At 36.4% G+C, this 15,620-nt stretch overlaps 1 protein-coding gene across 15 annotated transcripts in view; it reads right to left on the bottom strand.

The window, feature by feature from the left end:
* Positions 1–15,620, bottom strand: part of GULP1 (GULP PTB domain containing engulfment adaptor 1) — a 148,669-nt gene that overhangs the window by 48,877 nt on the left and 84,172 nt on the right. For all 15 annotated transcript variants that reach the window (XM_064515059.1, XM_064515060.1, XM_064515058.1 and 12 more), the window contains one exon: positions 8,955–9,016. In XM_064515059.1, coding sequence (XP_064371129.1) covers positions 8,955–8,962 — 8 coding nt within the window. In that variant the 5' untranslated portion in view covers positions 8,963–9,016. The remainder of the gene's footprint in view (positions 1–8,954; positions 9,017–15,620) is intronic.

The raw sequence follows: 15,620 nt of genomic DNA, 5'->3' as shown, positions 1-15,620 counted from the left end.
AGTGGTCTCAAGTTCTGAAAACAAAAAGCATGGAAAAACGTGTAACTTCCCTACCTCCCTCTTTTCTGGTTAACCAAAGGGAAAAGATTAAAAAAGCTGCAAGCCCCTATGACTACTCATGAAAGCCAAGACTGCTCATACTATGCAATTTAGACAACCATTAAAGAAAAAAACAAAACCAAATCACCACCCCCTCCAACTCAGGACTGCACCTCGTTTTAAACTATTTAAAACTGTAATCTGAACATGCAGTATGCACATAAAACTTTGGTGAATGCTTTTTCAGTTTGGGAATAGCTTTGCTTCCCATAGTTGCAGCTTGTCAAAGCCTCATACACTGCGAGTTAGGAAATAGCCTGTAAATTCTGATTTACGGAGACCGACACATTCCCTGACTTCCATGGATTTTCAGCAATAATCCTATATTCAATAGTGAACAAGACTTCCCTCCCACCTAATCATTTAGGTAACTGAATACTCTAATGTGATTTACCTAGTTACTTATCTGTTTCTCTAGCATCTCCAGTTTCAGAAGCACGAGTGCTACAGTGGTAACAAGATATGCCTCAGGGATGTTTTTACTCAGTGCTTCAAATTATTTCATACCAATGCAACACTGTTCAACAGGTATCATTAATATTTGATGTATATCCTTGTTTCCATAGTTTCCTTCTTTTTAGTAATATTACAGCAACAAGTTGAAAACAACCTGTAAACCTACAGGAATTGACTCTTTTTGGTTTCCCTTCAGGATTCAAAGTGAAGGAAATATTACTTACGCAAAAGTATTAAAAAGATGCAATACTGAGGGGGATGGGATGAAAACATACAGCGGAAAAAAAAATTTAGAGCAATGCAGCCCAATATTCTCTCCCCTTTAGTGGTCAGTAATAATTTCTAGTGAAAATGAAAACCATTTTAATGAAGCTTTATAAATATTTTTCTTGGCTATATCCCAAACCAGAAATGACTATTTGCTACAGTAAGTTATGGCTTAAATTCCCAGGTTCAACGTTCAAAATGCTCTTTGAGATAGGACAAGATAGGCTTTACACTTCCCGAATGGAAGTGATCTGAGGGAGACATTCCTGAGATAAAGAGAAAAGTTCATTATAGTTTGAGATCTACAACTGAATATTGTACATCAGTATTCTAGAGTTTATTATTAGTCCCAGAGTGCAGCTGAAGGCTTGTCCAATGGTTTCTTGGGGACAAATTCTCCTAAAGAAGCTCAGCATGTGTGAAGTGCTTTTCGAAACTGGTGTATATATTTTCCGTGCTGCCTTGCCTGGCTGCTGTTCAGGAAGTTGTGCTATTTTCATATTTTCTATGATCCAGTTTTACTTATTTTTTCTGGTTTGTTTTGGGAGAGTTTCCTAAGTATATTTGGTTATACCTGAAGAAGAGAGTGACACTATAGACACTGGGAAGGCTCAGAGAACAGAAATACCCAGTTTTATTGAAAGTAAAAAAAAAAAAAAGAGATGAGGAAGAGTTAGTTTATCTGCATGCCTGACTAATTTAAGGCAAGAACAATCAAAACTGCTGCAGGTGACCTAGTGATTGGTGCAAGCATATCAGTTTGCAAAAGCGTCAGCCCTGCAGATTCTCAGACAATAATTCAGATGTTTAAACTCTTCAGCCTATTAAGTGCTGGATACGCAACTCACTTGACACTTGGCAGTCCAGAGGCTAAAGCCCGCTTAAAGCAGCCTCACGTTCTCATAGTGATTACAAAGGGAGTAGTAGCCGACAATTCACTACAAACCATAACTGTGCAGAAAGAATTCCTGCAGGGCGTGCGAATGATGCTAATCGGGAGTTTCAAGCAGACTCGAGGGAAAGCAAGGGAACAGATAATCACCAACAGAAGTAACAGAAAGGGACAGTGGGAGAGTTGTGCAAATCTCTACTGACCCAGGGGTTTTTAGAAAATTCTCTCCTTTTTCCTTGCATACTCCCTTTTCTTTTGTTAATTCTGTATGGACAAATCTCTGAGTTTTGTTCTGTTGCCTTGAACAGATGTTCTCATCACCAGCTGCCTGTTACTCATTTGGTACCTGATCCCGTCAGGTGCTGCGGAACTCAGGATTCTGACCATCTTTCTCTTCTTACTTTCAGTAAAGTCCACATATATAATAAAGAATAAGAAAAAGGCATTTTAAAAGGCCGTTACAAAACTTCTATCGATTTTCCTTTTAAATAAGATCCTCCTTTGTTGAATTATTGCATCCATTGTCATTACTTGTAATGATCTTAGGGTATTTACTACAGTCATCTTGAACATTAAACCCCTGCAACATTACACTTATTCCTCTACAGGAGGATAATCAGCATTTGCATTAAACTCAAAACTATCTTACTGGTTCAGAAGTTCCAATACACTGAACAAAGTCATTTCCCTGACAATATATTACTACTGGCACTGCTTAGAAAAAAAACCCAAATATATTAGTATACACTTTGGAATATAACATATTAGTAAAAATATATATATATATATAGCTGTTGTATACCTACAACATGCCATACGCCCTTACCTCACATTATAAGCATAAGAACTTTGAACATCTAGCCCCTTACTTTTTTTTTTTTTTTTTTTTTAAAGTCTTCTTTTGTCTCAACGGTGTGATTGCTCAGCTCCTTTGAGACAGCTACTGTGGAAGGGCAAGTGATACAGCTATCTAGACCTTTATATTCCAGTTCCAGATCATAAGCAAAATTACATCTTATATTTCAATAACAGCTTAGTTTCAAACTTTAGGTTCACACAGAATATCTTCAGATACATGCATTAGATGCTGTTTGCAATAGAAAAATGTCATATTATGAAAGACTGCTATATGAAAAGGGCCACTATTACTACTATTAAAAAGTTTTCACTTCCCTCTTCTGTATTTCATACATACAAGGGTATTCTTGTACTATCATAACTTTTTGGATTATCACCTCAAAATATGGCTGTCCTACATTCCAACAAACAGCTCTTCTACACCAAAATTCCTGGAAAGAGTCATAACGACAATTGCTATTTATACATCAAAAATAACAAAAAGAACATACCTGGCACAGATAGGTCTCAGGTACCCATGTTAATCGACATACTATATTTATCATGCTGTCAACACTAACCTTCCTAACTGCAGACCATGCCAGATACATCAATACAGTGGAACCCCTAGCTACAGATTTTCAAGTCTACCTAAAACATTACACATACCTAGGAGATTAAGCCCTACAGTAAAAAGCTACAAAAAGCCTCAGTCCAGAAGTTACCCCATACATAAAGCCATACACAATCCAGAAGTCACGAGTTCCAAAATTTTTACATTCCGGTACTCTCTCTGCACCTCTAACCCCAAGATGAAATAAATCAACAATACTCCATCCTTAAAATAAAATGTAAGGCAGCTTAGAATCACATCTATGCCCAATTCCTTCCTATGTCCACAGACACCGAAAAACTTAGCAACAACCCTTGCTCCAGAGCTTTTAGATCCCCAGTCCCTAATTCTAACCACAACCCTCTGCACACAAGAGATTAATGCTATAGTAAGCGGGAGTACAGAGTATTTTCCTATATTGGCACACATGCAGAATAAATTAGGCTCTTGTAGTTTTATCTCTCCTCTTAAACTGCATTTACATTTTGAAGCTCAAACTAAATCTAACTCCAGTGTGGAAGGTAGTCAACCAACTGCTACTGTAGGCCCATATCACCAGCTTCCTTCCTAAAGCTATGGACTATACATCATGCAGCAGTCAGCCAGGCTGCATAATTCCTGGCACAACTCAAGCACAAAGGGAACATATGGAAGGTGGACATGGGGGCAGGCTACTTGGGGAATACAGAAGTATTGTCCAGGCATGCAGCGATGGAGTTAGGAAAGCCAAACCTCAGCTAAAGTTGAAACTGGTGAGGGATGTGATTAGCAATGGTTAGGAAACTGGAGCATATAGTGTATGGGGAGAGGCTGAGGGAGCTGTTTGTTCAACCTGAAGACAACAAGGCTATGGGATGAAGGATCCAATTGCTGTCTTCCACTACCTAATGGTGTGGAAGGCGCAGATGAAAAGGCAAAAAACAGCAAGGGTCACAAGCTGGAGCAAAGGAAATTCCAACCAGATATGACAAAAAAGTTTCATAATGAGAGTGATTAAAAGCACTAGAACTGATTGCCCACAAAGGCTGGGAATCTGTCCTTGCAAGTATTTAAAACTTGAGTGCTAGAGAAGCAAAGCTCAGAAGCCATGTGAGTACAAGGAACTGTTGTACAAGTCTTCCACCCAGAAAGCTAATAGATGGAAAACAGCAGGCCTCTCACCTGTGGCTTGCTGCTAAGAGATATGCAACATGCAACACCTGCAAACGAGTAATGCTGCTAAATGATTAACCTCTGGAAATTTATACAGTTCATTAAGTACCACCAAGAACGAACCCAGACCACTTGAAGGGGCTCTATCCTATCCTGCTTTTACTACAGCAAGTTTGAATTAAGTGAGTTAATCAGAAATGATCTGAGAGATTAAGTGCCTCCATTGCATACGCTACCATTAGTTGGTGTGATGTATTTTTTCTATTTTCTATTTCTTTTTTCTATATTTTTCTTCCCTCCATGAAATTATAGGTTCCACTTCTTATTTGCATTGTAAATCTGTTTCACACTTTTAACTGAAGTATTTAGACACTTCAAGTGAAATGTAGTTTCTGAAGGGATCAAGGGATCAAAAGTAGAACCTGAGGTCTACACAGAAGATGAGAGCTCTGGAGACTAGATCAAAAGCTACCGTTTTGTCTTTTACTTGCAGTTTATAATGTATTACAAAAATATAACTAATATTCTGTTATCCCACATCCCCCTTAAACTGACTGAGAAATCAGTATCTTTACTACAAGATACCAAAAATGTTTTACTAAAGCATATGCGCTCTATTTGCTTGTTTTTCACCCCCGCAGACAAGAGAAGGAAGAAATGAAATATTATATGAAGTATACTAAATAGTTTTGTATCATTTCAGAAGTTTTTGAAACCCTCTGCAGCTTTTACTAGCCCTGAGTGGCGAGAGGATGATGCCATGCCAGCGTTAAGCGTGTCATCATGTTAGGCACAACAGCAGCTCTTCAGGTTTAGAGTGGGTCAAAGCTACCAATTCAGTAGCATATTAGAGCCTACGTAAACACCAGACTGTGCTGCAGAACCTCTGATCTGCAAAATGGAAAGATGAGCATGTAGAAATGTGACATAGGTCTGGAAACAGCCAAGCGACTACATAAAGAGCCTTGGAAGAATATATATGTAATATACTACAAAGAGACATAATAAACTTACTGCTGCTTTGGGCAGTAGTAAGTTGCTAATAGCAGAAACACACCCCCAGGGTTGTATCAGTCATCTGGCAACCCCAATCAGTGCATTTTTAAGGCAGTCAGATTCCATTATAAACACCACATTCTGACTATTTTTTTTTTCTTGGGAAAAAAATGGCCCAGAAAACTAAGAATTAACTTAAGGCAAAAGAGAACTTTTTTCTTGCAGTATGGGGAAAAAAAATACAAACATCTCTTCTTAGTTGTGGAACATTACAAAAAAGATGACAGAAATTTTGATTTCCCTTAAAAACTTTATATCCTGGTAACAAAGAAAAAAGCATGGGAAAATTCCCATGCTATTATATCTAAATGACTCCTGTATCTCCATATTTGATAAAATCCTCACCACTATCAAGGTTACAATTATTTTTCCCAAAAAGATCATTTATGTGACAAATATGCTTTCAGTTGGAGTAATATATTCTATGAAAGTGTGGAATCGCAAAGAAATTGATGGCAAAATTCTCCCTTCAGTAGGCCCAGGTCTTACCTCCAGAGATTAGTGGAACATGTGGAGGCTTATTATTATCTCCTTCAGCAAGACAAAGACTGGGGATAGTAGCAATGCCAAAAAAAAAAAACCCAAATCAAACCACCAACCTTATACAAAAAATGGTACCAATTATTTATTAAATTATTAGAATTAAATTATATTTAAGTAAATTACAATTAAATTACTTATCATTAATTATAATTATTTACTAGCACCAAAATTATACCAGTTATAACCATTTAAACCTTACACCAAAAATTACAGGCCAAACCACCTTGAGAAAGAGTGAATTTCAGAACAGCAAATGCCATGCAGACTGAGTTTTTTTTTTTTTTTTTTTTTTTTTGCTTAAGGGAACTCCTAATGGAACTCATGCATCCTGGATTGTACTTCCAGAAGAAACAATTCTGCACATGTTGTCTTACAAAAAGGATATTGTTATAAATCATCCTGGTAATTCATGTCCTAAAAAGTACAAGATATTACTAACTCTGTATTAAGAAGTCCTCTCCAATTTGTCCCCCCAAAAGACCAATTCTGAAAATTGCAGACTTTAGTTTCCAATTAGCTTGGTCAGATTTGGTCTTCGTAAGACAGTCAACGCATGAACTGCATTTTATCAACAAGCTTTCACTAATTCTGAAAAAACAGTCTTTAGGAAAGAAGTAAAACAAAACACCTTTTCTAGCTGTTTTTAGCAAACTCATCTTCTGATCATCACAGAAGTAAAGATTAGCTTCAGAAAGATGCTTTTTGGATATTATAAATAGGAAGAGAAAACATTTTTCATCCAAAGTAATTTCCATTCAAAAAACTATGTAGCAGATTACAGTTAACTTGCCCATGCAAAAAGAACTCCTTTGGTATTGCTTTCCATCACAAAGTTTTTATTAGATTTGATTTTCTGGACAGGCCATCTTTATTGTTCTTCACTCATGTAATTATGTGAAATAAATCAGATGAAAGCATTGCCTTTTCATCTCAACAAATATAAAAGCTGTACAAATAGAGTACCATAGAATTCTAGAGTGGAGCAATATCTACAAACATTTGAAAAACATCATCAACAAGTCTTCAAAGATATTAGCTCTGTAGATGCTTCTCGAGTTTTTAATTGTTATTTCACAATCTAGATACAGTATGTGAAATTAGTTGGATATTTTAGTTAAAAATGAGAATGCTACAAAAAACAACTAAAGTATTAACTTATATATGCTCTCATCTTGAAAAGAAAAACATTGCAAAATCTAATGAAAGCAGTACTTGAAAACTGAGATGGAAATGTCCTTTAGAGCCAATAGATTACTTAGCTGGCATAGGCAGACATAACAAAACTAACCTCAATAAAAGCTGTGCAAATTTATTCCAGATCTTATATCTATATCTGTAAAAAGCCTATATGGACATCCTGAAACCCTGCACATTCTGGTTGCAAAGCAGAGAAATTTTTTGCTTGCTTTGGAAGAAGAAATCAAATAACTGACAGTTCTCAATAATAATTTTCCACCCTGATCCAAAGAGGAAAAATGTGCAACCTTTACTTAAACATCTGCTGCAGTACATTGCAGCTTCCTGGGAGCATTCAGATGGAGCTTGAGGCAATTGCAAGGTCTAAGAGTTCCTGGAAGGTCAGAAACCACACTAAACAGTAGCAGAATTAAGACAGACATTTGAGCATACATTAGCCTAGATAAAAGGAAAGACTGTTTTTTAGATTGACAGACTTTGTAACAAAGCTGAAAACAGACTTCCTTTAGATAGGAATTTCCCACTCTTCCTCCTCTTCCCCCACTAGTTGATGCTGTTGTTTCCATGGTTATCACCATCTTATCGCTGTCTCCTTTATTCTAAAAAAATTGTTCTGAGTACCTGTACTGACACCTATTCATGAGACATGCTCCACCTGCACTGAAGAAAGAAAATGAGAGGAAAAAGATGAGAAAGATTATTTTTTTCTTCTCTTTAAAGATCACAAAGCAACTGACTTTGCTCTGTACCTACATCAATAGGAATCATAGCTTCAGCTTGCTCTTAGAACAGATGGAACAACCACTCCAGCAAACATTCCTCCCTCTCAAAAGTTACAACATAAAAGCCAAGGTTTCTGGCAAGGTTATGCAGTTAAATAGGAATACATCCTTTGGTCAAAAATTTACTTTGAGAGCATACAGAATAAAAACATGTTCACTTGGCAACTAGCAGAACGAGGTTAAAGTTTCCACTACAAATGCTTGCTCAGTGTGGCAATGCTAAGCTAAAGAAAAACTGCAAACTGAACAGCAGGGAATACCAGTATAAGAAATTGAGGCCTAGTCTGTGAATAAAATTTTAATTTTGCATTTAAAAAAATACCAATCACCAGATAAAATAGAGAGCTTTATCCAGAATGGAGCATGGTTGAATCCTACTGAAAAAGCCTCCCACTTTAATGGCAAATAATTGCTGATTGCTCAGTTCACTCTGAGTTATTTTGGTTAGACTGTTCCCTCCTTCTTTTAAGCAGAGCATTTTCTAAGTTTCTAAATTCAGGAAGATGCATTCCCAAACAGACGCCATTAGACGAAAATACTACTGTAGAACTGCATTGTAACTGGAATGAGAAAGCACCAGAGTAAGACTACTGATTTCACTGTGCAAAAATCCCGTTATCATTCTACCATTTTTCCAAATACTTGATATTTCAATATACCAAGCAAAGATCTTTATTCATTGCCTTTGCTATTGTTCAAAAGAAGTTTATGCTGTTGCCTTTAATTTTTGTGATACTGTAAGCAGCCCAATTCTACTTTCCTTTGCACTCAGAATTTACATCTACTTGGCATCCACTAAAGGGAAACAGAGCATCGAGCAGAACAGGACCTCAGGTATGCTTTCTAGAAAACTACAAAATAATTCAGATGAAAAAAGAGTAAATTGGCTATCATTTAGCAAACAGAAATTTTTCATCTGCAAAACACCCATTACTTAGTAAGCTTTTTCCTTGCCACTTCATCTAGCAAATTCATGTCTCTGCAACTTTGAAATGAAAAGCAAGACAGAATGCACTGTGTTCTAAAGGTAAGAGGACAAAAGAACTTCATATTTTCTTACCTTTGCATTATAGGGAATATAATGCTTTGATAAGGCTTCAGGAGTGTGCATCCATGTTTTGTCTACAGAAAAGCAAAAAGAAGCACCGAACAGATTATCCAGTTGTTAAACATAACTGTAACATCTATCTGAAAAGCATCGATCATCCTAATTTTATTCTGATAATTATCTATCTGAAGTAGTTACTGAGACTGGAAGGAAAGGCACTGTATCTTACAACTTCCCAAACGTTTACACAAAACAACTTGGTTACTTCTCTTGGGCACATTTCCCATTTTAACTGACTTGATTTACCACAAGAATTCCAATTCCTCCCTCTTGAATATATTTATTGGTCTACGGCTGTCTGCTGTTTCCGCCTCATATCAATACGTTCTGAACCATTCTGTTGGCTAAAGCACCGACTGCATGCTGCCCTTCTAATGACATTTTTTTTTGGGGGGGGGGGAATAAATTAAGAGATTTAAGGAGAAAAGAAATTATTTTTGAAAAATTATCGAAGTGAAAATGAACAGCAAAAGAGCCCTATTCTTTCTATAGCTAAACAAAAGAAAGTCAAATTGCAGTAAACGATTCAGAAATTTAGATCTTATATAATCTTTCATTATATATCCTAAATAAAGTTGCATATTTTCCTTTAATGATTTTCACATCTCAGAAGACCATACAATCATCTTCCTTCTCCCTCTGTGCATTTTATATAGCAACATCATGAGTTCACTGCTTTTGAAATATATCTTCCTCCTTTCTTTTTAATGGTCATTTAAAATGAATAACAAGATGAAACTCTAAATATTAGAAATATTTTATTTGTATCAGAAGTTCAGAAACCCTGTAAGAAAATGTTTTCAAATGAAGAAAATTAAGAAAAAAATGTACGAAGCCCCAAAATACTAAAGCGTGTTACCAACTGCAGGAAAGATTCTACAACACAGAACTGTATTTTATTTTCCACACATTCAATAGGGAGTAGTATTTTTAACATGAGACTACTTCTGTTTTAATTAGTATGAATTAAAGTCACAAAACCTGGAACTTTATGGAATTAGGTAACAGAACAATAGCTTAAAGCAAAATTCTACCCTTGGATATTGCTTTTAATGGGAGTCGCAATATAGCAATTAATTATTCTCTCAGTGATGCATAAGAATAAAATTCAGTCCAGTTAATTTCTTTGGAGTCATCAAGAGCGAAAGCTGCAAAGTTTACTGACACTAAACCAACAAGTAATTTTTTGAATATACAAGAAGCAAGAAACCTGTTAAAAAAGGTAGTCATCAGTCACCATCATAGCAGCAGCAGAACTCTGAAGCTGGAGGAGGAGATTTTTCTTCTTTAAGCAGATTTCACTCTATATAACCAAATGTTCAGCTCCATCACTAAAGAGTGATATTGCCACTTGTTAATTAAGGAAGCACGATTTCTCCATTCAGAGGCACCCAGGAGTAGGCTTATGCACTGAAGCGGCCCTTCTCCCTTCCAGTCTGGCTTGAGACTGGAATACTGGAACCAAGAACAGAACTAGTAGCCCAAAATGTATTTAGACTGAAGCCTAGTGTCTGTATAGAGTACAATATTGAAAGTTGAGGTTATGCAGAAGAAAAAGTGACAGTCAGTGTGAATTAGACACATTAAAATAAAGCCTGACATCCCCCAAAATAACTAAGCTTATTTCAAGTCACTGCACTACTGAAAGTCAGACAAGCAAGGCAATCACTGGGCTTGACTGAAAGACCCACATGCAGAGGAAGCAGTCACGTGAGACAGGAGCGAAGACCTACACAGAGGAAATTTCAGCTCTGAAATATGCCTGCACCTTGCTGATGAAAGCATTTAAACTCCCCATCTCTTACATGTCAGCTGTTTACTAGCTTCAACAGGATACTGGCATATTTCTGAATTTTCAGTAATTTTCAGTAGTAAAAATTCAGTAGTAAAAGTGCTCCAAATTATTAATTTGCACCTCTTAAAACAAACAAAAAATCCCCCACACGCTTTATTAACTAGCACCAGCACAAACAATAGGGCTGTATCACTTTTATAGGCAGATATTTAAATCAGTAGATGGGTACCAATAAAGTTAACTATTCTTCAAAAAGAAAAAAAAATGTTTCCTCTCCCTTATTCCTATCCCCCAGCAGGACAAGTTCAAAGCTGAAAAAATGCTATTTAATTTGTGGGCCAAGTCTGAAAGGCTGGTCTTAATTAAGCAGCTGGTTATCATTCTGCTATTATTACTAGATACAAAGCTTTACCACGTATGTTTTTGTGAAGCTTTCCACTTGCCTATCAACCTCAAATTGTAACACTACAGAGACTGGTGAGGAAGTAACACTGTTAGAAAAGTGTTCCCATGATTGTTGGCACCCTAATCCAGAGCAGATAAGGAAATATGGATGGATGCTGTCAGCTCAAAAGGAAGAAGAAAGCAGTAAGTCACCACAGTACCAAAAAGATGCCTGGATTCTCTGAAGACTCATGCCTGCCATTGATTAAAACCCTGAGTCAGCAAGCAGCATTTCCAACATGCACATATAAATCAGCAGACACTGTGACATGGGTTGCAAGTTTTCCATTGATGTTAGAAGCCCATTTGCTAGAAGCAGGTAGTAGTTAAAAGGATGGTGGCATTTTTGAAAAAACCTCTTTAAACACTAAACAAAATCAATGACAAGCAAAATTCATATTCATAGTGAAGATGTGCAAAAAATAATGCAGATATTACAGAGAAGTTCTTGTTACCAGTTTGTCCTGCTGAATTGTAAGCTCTGATTTCGGACTCATGCCATTGTCTTTAAACAGCTGTTTGAAATACTGCTTAGAGTTAGTTTGATTCCACAGTAGTTGGGAAATACCAGATTTCAGAAAAAGTTTTGCAAACCAACCTGAAAACTATGAAAAAAGAAAACCCATAAAAGGTATTCATTTAAATAGCTGAGGTAATTGTGGCTTGCTGTTTTATCCCTCACTTCTAAAGTTCATTTTAAATGGGTTTTCATGGTTTACTAAATTATTCATCCTGAAGCAATAAACAAAACATGAAACCCTACTATGAAACACAATGAAAAACACAGTCCACATTATTATTTTATTGGTTATATAGCAGGAGGATCTACAGACTTCACAAATAAGTAATACAGCAAGGCCTAAAAAAAGGACCTTAAAAGCCTAAATGAAACAAGAACTGACAAATGCATGCATCTAACATAATAAAAGTAGAAAGCGAAGAGACTTGTGCTATCGCACCTCATGAAAACTACAGATATTCTGGACCTTGTCTGATGCTTTTATGCTACCTTGAGCTTAACACTTGCATGAAAGTTCAAATAAGTGCCCAGATATTTTTTGAGAATTATGAGTCCGAACCATACAAAGACCATTAAAACATAAGCAGGATTACAGCCTGAATGAGAAGCTCCAGGAGGCCAGCCCCTGAGCGCGTGGTGGGATTTGCCAAACCTACTGCTAGTGTGGGGGAGAAAAGGAGGGAAAAGGTATCAGTGTTGAGAATTCAACTGCACAGGGTAAGCCACAGCCCTGCTTAAGAGAGCCAGCAATCCTTTAGCTTACATGCAACACCTTCACAAATACACCACATGCTAAATATGCAGTACAGACTTTGAGATTCCCTACAGCAGCAAGAGAGCATCCAACCTGATTTTCAAGAGAACTCTATATGGGTGAAAGGCTTCTCAGGTTTTACCCTCTGCCCGTATACACTAGTCTGCTAAAGACCAGTAGAAGTGCATAAAGTTAACATTTTGAAGACATACAGTTTGAGAGATGGATTGCAAGGAGGGGAGAGGTTGGGCATTTTCATGGTAAAAGGATTAACTGCACTCAGATTTCAGACCTCAGTCCTTTCTAGACCTCTCCGATTCATGCCAGCTCATGCCATTATAATGGAAAGGACCTTTTACAATCTGCATTTCATGTCAAGTGCTCTGTGTACCACACTACTTGGAGCCAGGAAGCACTGGTTTGAGTCACTGCAGAAGTCTGGGGGGTGGTTGAGAGTGGGGTAAGGGGCTGCATTCGTGAAACGTGCACACAAATCACATACTGAAGTCAACAAGCTTTGGGACTTCGGGAAGGATCCACAACTGTGCTGCACTTTGAATTAGCGAATCATGACAGTACCTTAGAGAACAGCCACAGCTGACCATTCCTCTAGCAAAAAGGAAAGCAGTAACAGTGCTGAGAAGTTGTTCCCCCTTGGAGATACCTTCCTCTCCATGTTACTTATTGCCCTTGAATATTACAGAACTGATGTAGCAGAGAGGCACAGTTGAGCTATTTTTTCTAAAAAGTGAATCCTGCTTAACAGAGCAACTTTAAGTAAGCTTCCCAAAACCCCGCACTCCCCATTAATTAACGCATGTGACAAGTGGTTCCACTTAACCCTGTTCTCAAAGCATTTATCAAATCATAAGCCTGAGTGGCCATTACATTTAATACGATGCACAGAAGACGTAAGACCCTGATTTGAATACCCTCTGTTACAGTGAAAACACAATCAATTCCAGAAGAACTAAAGCTTTTTATTCTCTACTGAAACAAAAACCCTCTGACACCAATAGATGTTTTCCTTACTAATAGGAGATATTTTGGAATTATCTTTTTCTCTTTTTTCTCCTGTTTTACAAAATTTTTTATGAAAAGAAAGATCTTATGAGAATCAGCTTATCAGTCTCCTGAAGAAGACAAAATCCCACAAGATCAGTGCTACATCTATGTATTAATGATCAAGAAACAAAAAGCTTATTTCTTCAGTGTGTTTACATATACATTATTTATTTCACTTTTCCTAGATTATTTTTTTAAAACTGTAAAGAAAACTTTCATAAGGAGACATATCAAAATTGTCGCCCTGTTTAATCGTTTCTTTTATCCTGTGCTCCAGCAGAAACAGGCAGGTTCTCATAAACTTCACTTTAGCTAATGAGAAAATGCTTTGCATAAGATAGAATAGGTCTTCTTGACTACAAGCAACACTGACACCTTTAGCAATGAGATTTAATGCTTAGTACCAGAATTTTCATTTGGATGCTGTACCTAAACATTGTTAACAGCCATAAATCTACCCATATTCTTCTATAATTCAGCAACAGTGTTTGTCTCAATCACCTTCTATAGGAATAAACTACAGAAACTGAGTACAATCTGTGTTTAATAACAATTTATTAAAGTTACTATGGTTACTAAAGTTACCAGGTTACCATGATTAAGCAATTGAAATTACGAGTCAAATTCTGCCCCGAAAATGTACAGGCCAATCCCAGGGAATATACATAATCCTGAAATTTTCTTCCATTGTTTCTTTTTCTTTTCTTTTTTTTTTTCTTTTTTTTTTTTTTTAAAGCATAAAATGTGCTTCAGAGACACATACTCATTCTTAGCCAAGACACTGGAAGCCTTATCTTCCTAGAACAGAGTGGGTTTCTCCAGAACATTTAGCCTGTGTCTTTCCCTCAAAATATTCAGGACTTTATGAATGGTTTTAAATAGCTGCTTATTAAAATAAGAAAACGATGCTATAAGCAACATTGGGTTTGCATAGTTACAAAAAACCGAAAAAAAAATCTAGCCTTTGCATTTCCTCAAAGAGCAACGTTCACTGCACAGTCTATGCATTTTACACTACATATTTTAAGACAAGGATGCTAATATTTAGGACACTTAACAAGAAATAAATAAAAAATCAAAATAACATATTAGCACAAGTTATCAGTGATGAGCAAGTCCTTACTTTTGCACTTAATTGTTGGTGTTACTACGAACTTTTAACTTAACAAACACAGCTTCCTAAATTAAAGGGAAAAAGGAAATTTTGAGCTATTAGCCTGTATCTCTTACGTCTTGGTGCTACCAGAAGAGCTACACTGTGCCTCTCCTAAAAGCACTGAGTTGAAGAAATTGAAGAAGAGATTATTGGTCTAGTATAACTTAAGCAACCACATTTTCACAGTCTTCACTAGCCAGTATGCACAAATCATCTTCCAATTCCACCATGTGATTTACAAGTCAGTTATTCAAATATTCCAATATAAAGAAATTTGGCAAAGTAAGAATGAAGCTTGTCAAAAATTAAAAACATGCTAAGTTTTTGAAGAATATCAAATTGTCACAGTAAGAATACTACATGAGCCCATTTGGCTGGGCAAAAACAGAGAAAAAGGAACACAACTGGAAAAATTAGTTCAGTTTCAGTAACTGGAAAAAAGTTAAAATTAAATTTTTTAAATTTTTCTAATTCAGCAACATGAAAATGATATAATAGAAAAGTTTCAGTGGAACTGAAAATGTTTTTTAAAATGCAAATAAAGTGGGAAGAGAAGAAAAGAGAGTTGCAGCAACCATTTTAAACAACTACAATGTGCAAATCTGTAGCTTCTGTGCCTACCTAGACAAGCATCACACTTTTAAGATTCTAACGGGCTCTATTTCACAAATATTTTTCCAGGTTTAACCAATAGTTTTATAAGACCAGAAGTCCTAGGAAAGCAAAGTAGCCACTGTAATTCCTATCAAGATATGGTTGCATAGCACACAATCAAAACTTATTTCAGTGATTTTTCCTGTTAGTGAACGAAAACAATTCAAACAAAATACACAAAGTTGAAGAATTTGAATTCTAAAAAGTGTTGGTCTCTCTGAAAAGAGCAT

The sequence above is a fragment of the Dromaius novaehollandiae genome, chromosome 7, assembly GCF_036370855.1.
Source record: "Dromaius novaehollandiae isolate bDroNov1 chromosome 7, bDroNov1.hap1, whole genome shotgun sequence".
Taxonomy (NCBI): domain Eukaryota; kingdom Metazoa; phylum Chordata; class Aves; order Casuariiformes; family Dromaiidae; genus Dromaius; species Dromaius novaehollandiae.
This window is presented reverse-complemented; position numbering and strand designations above follow the sequence as displayed.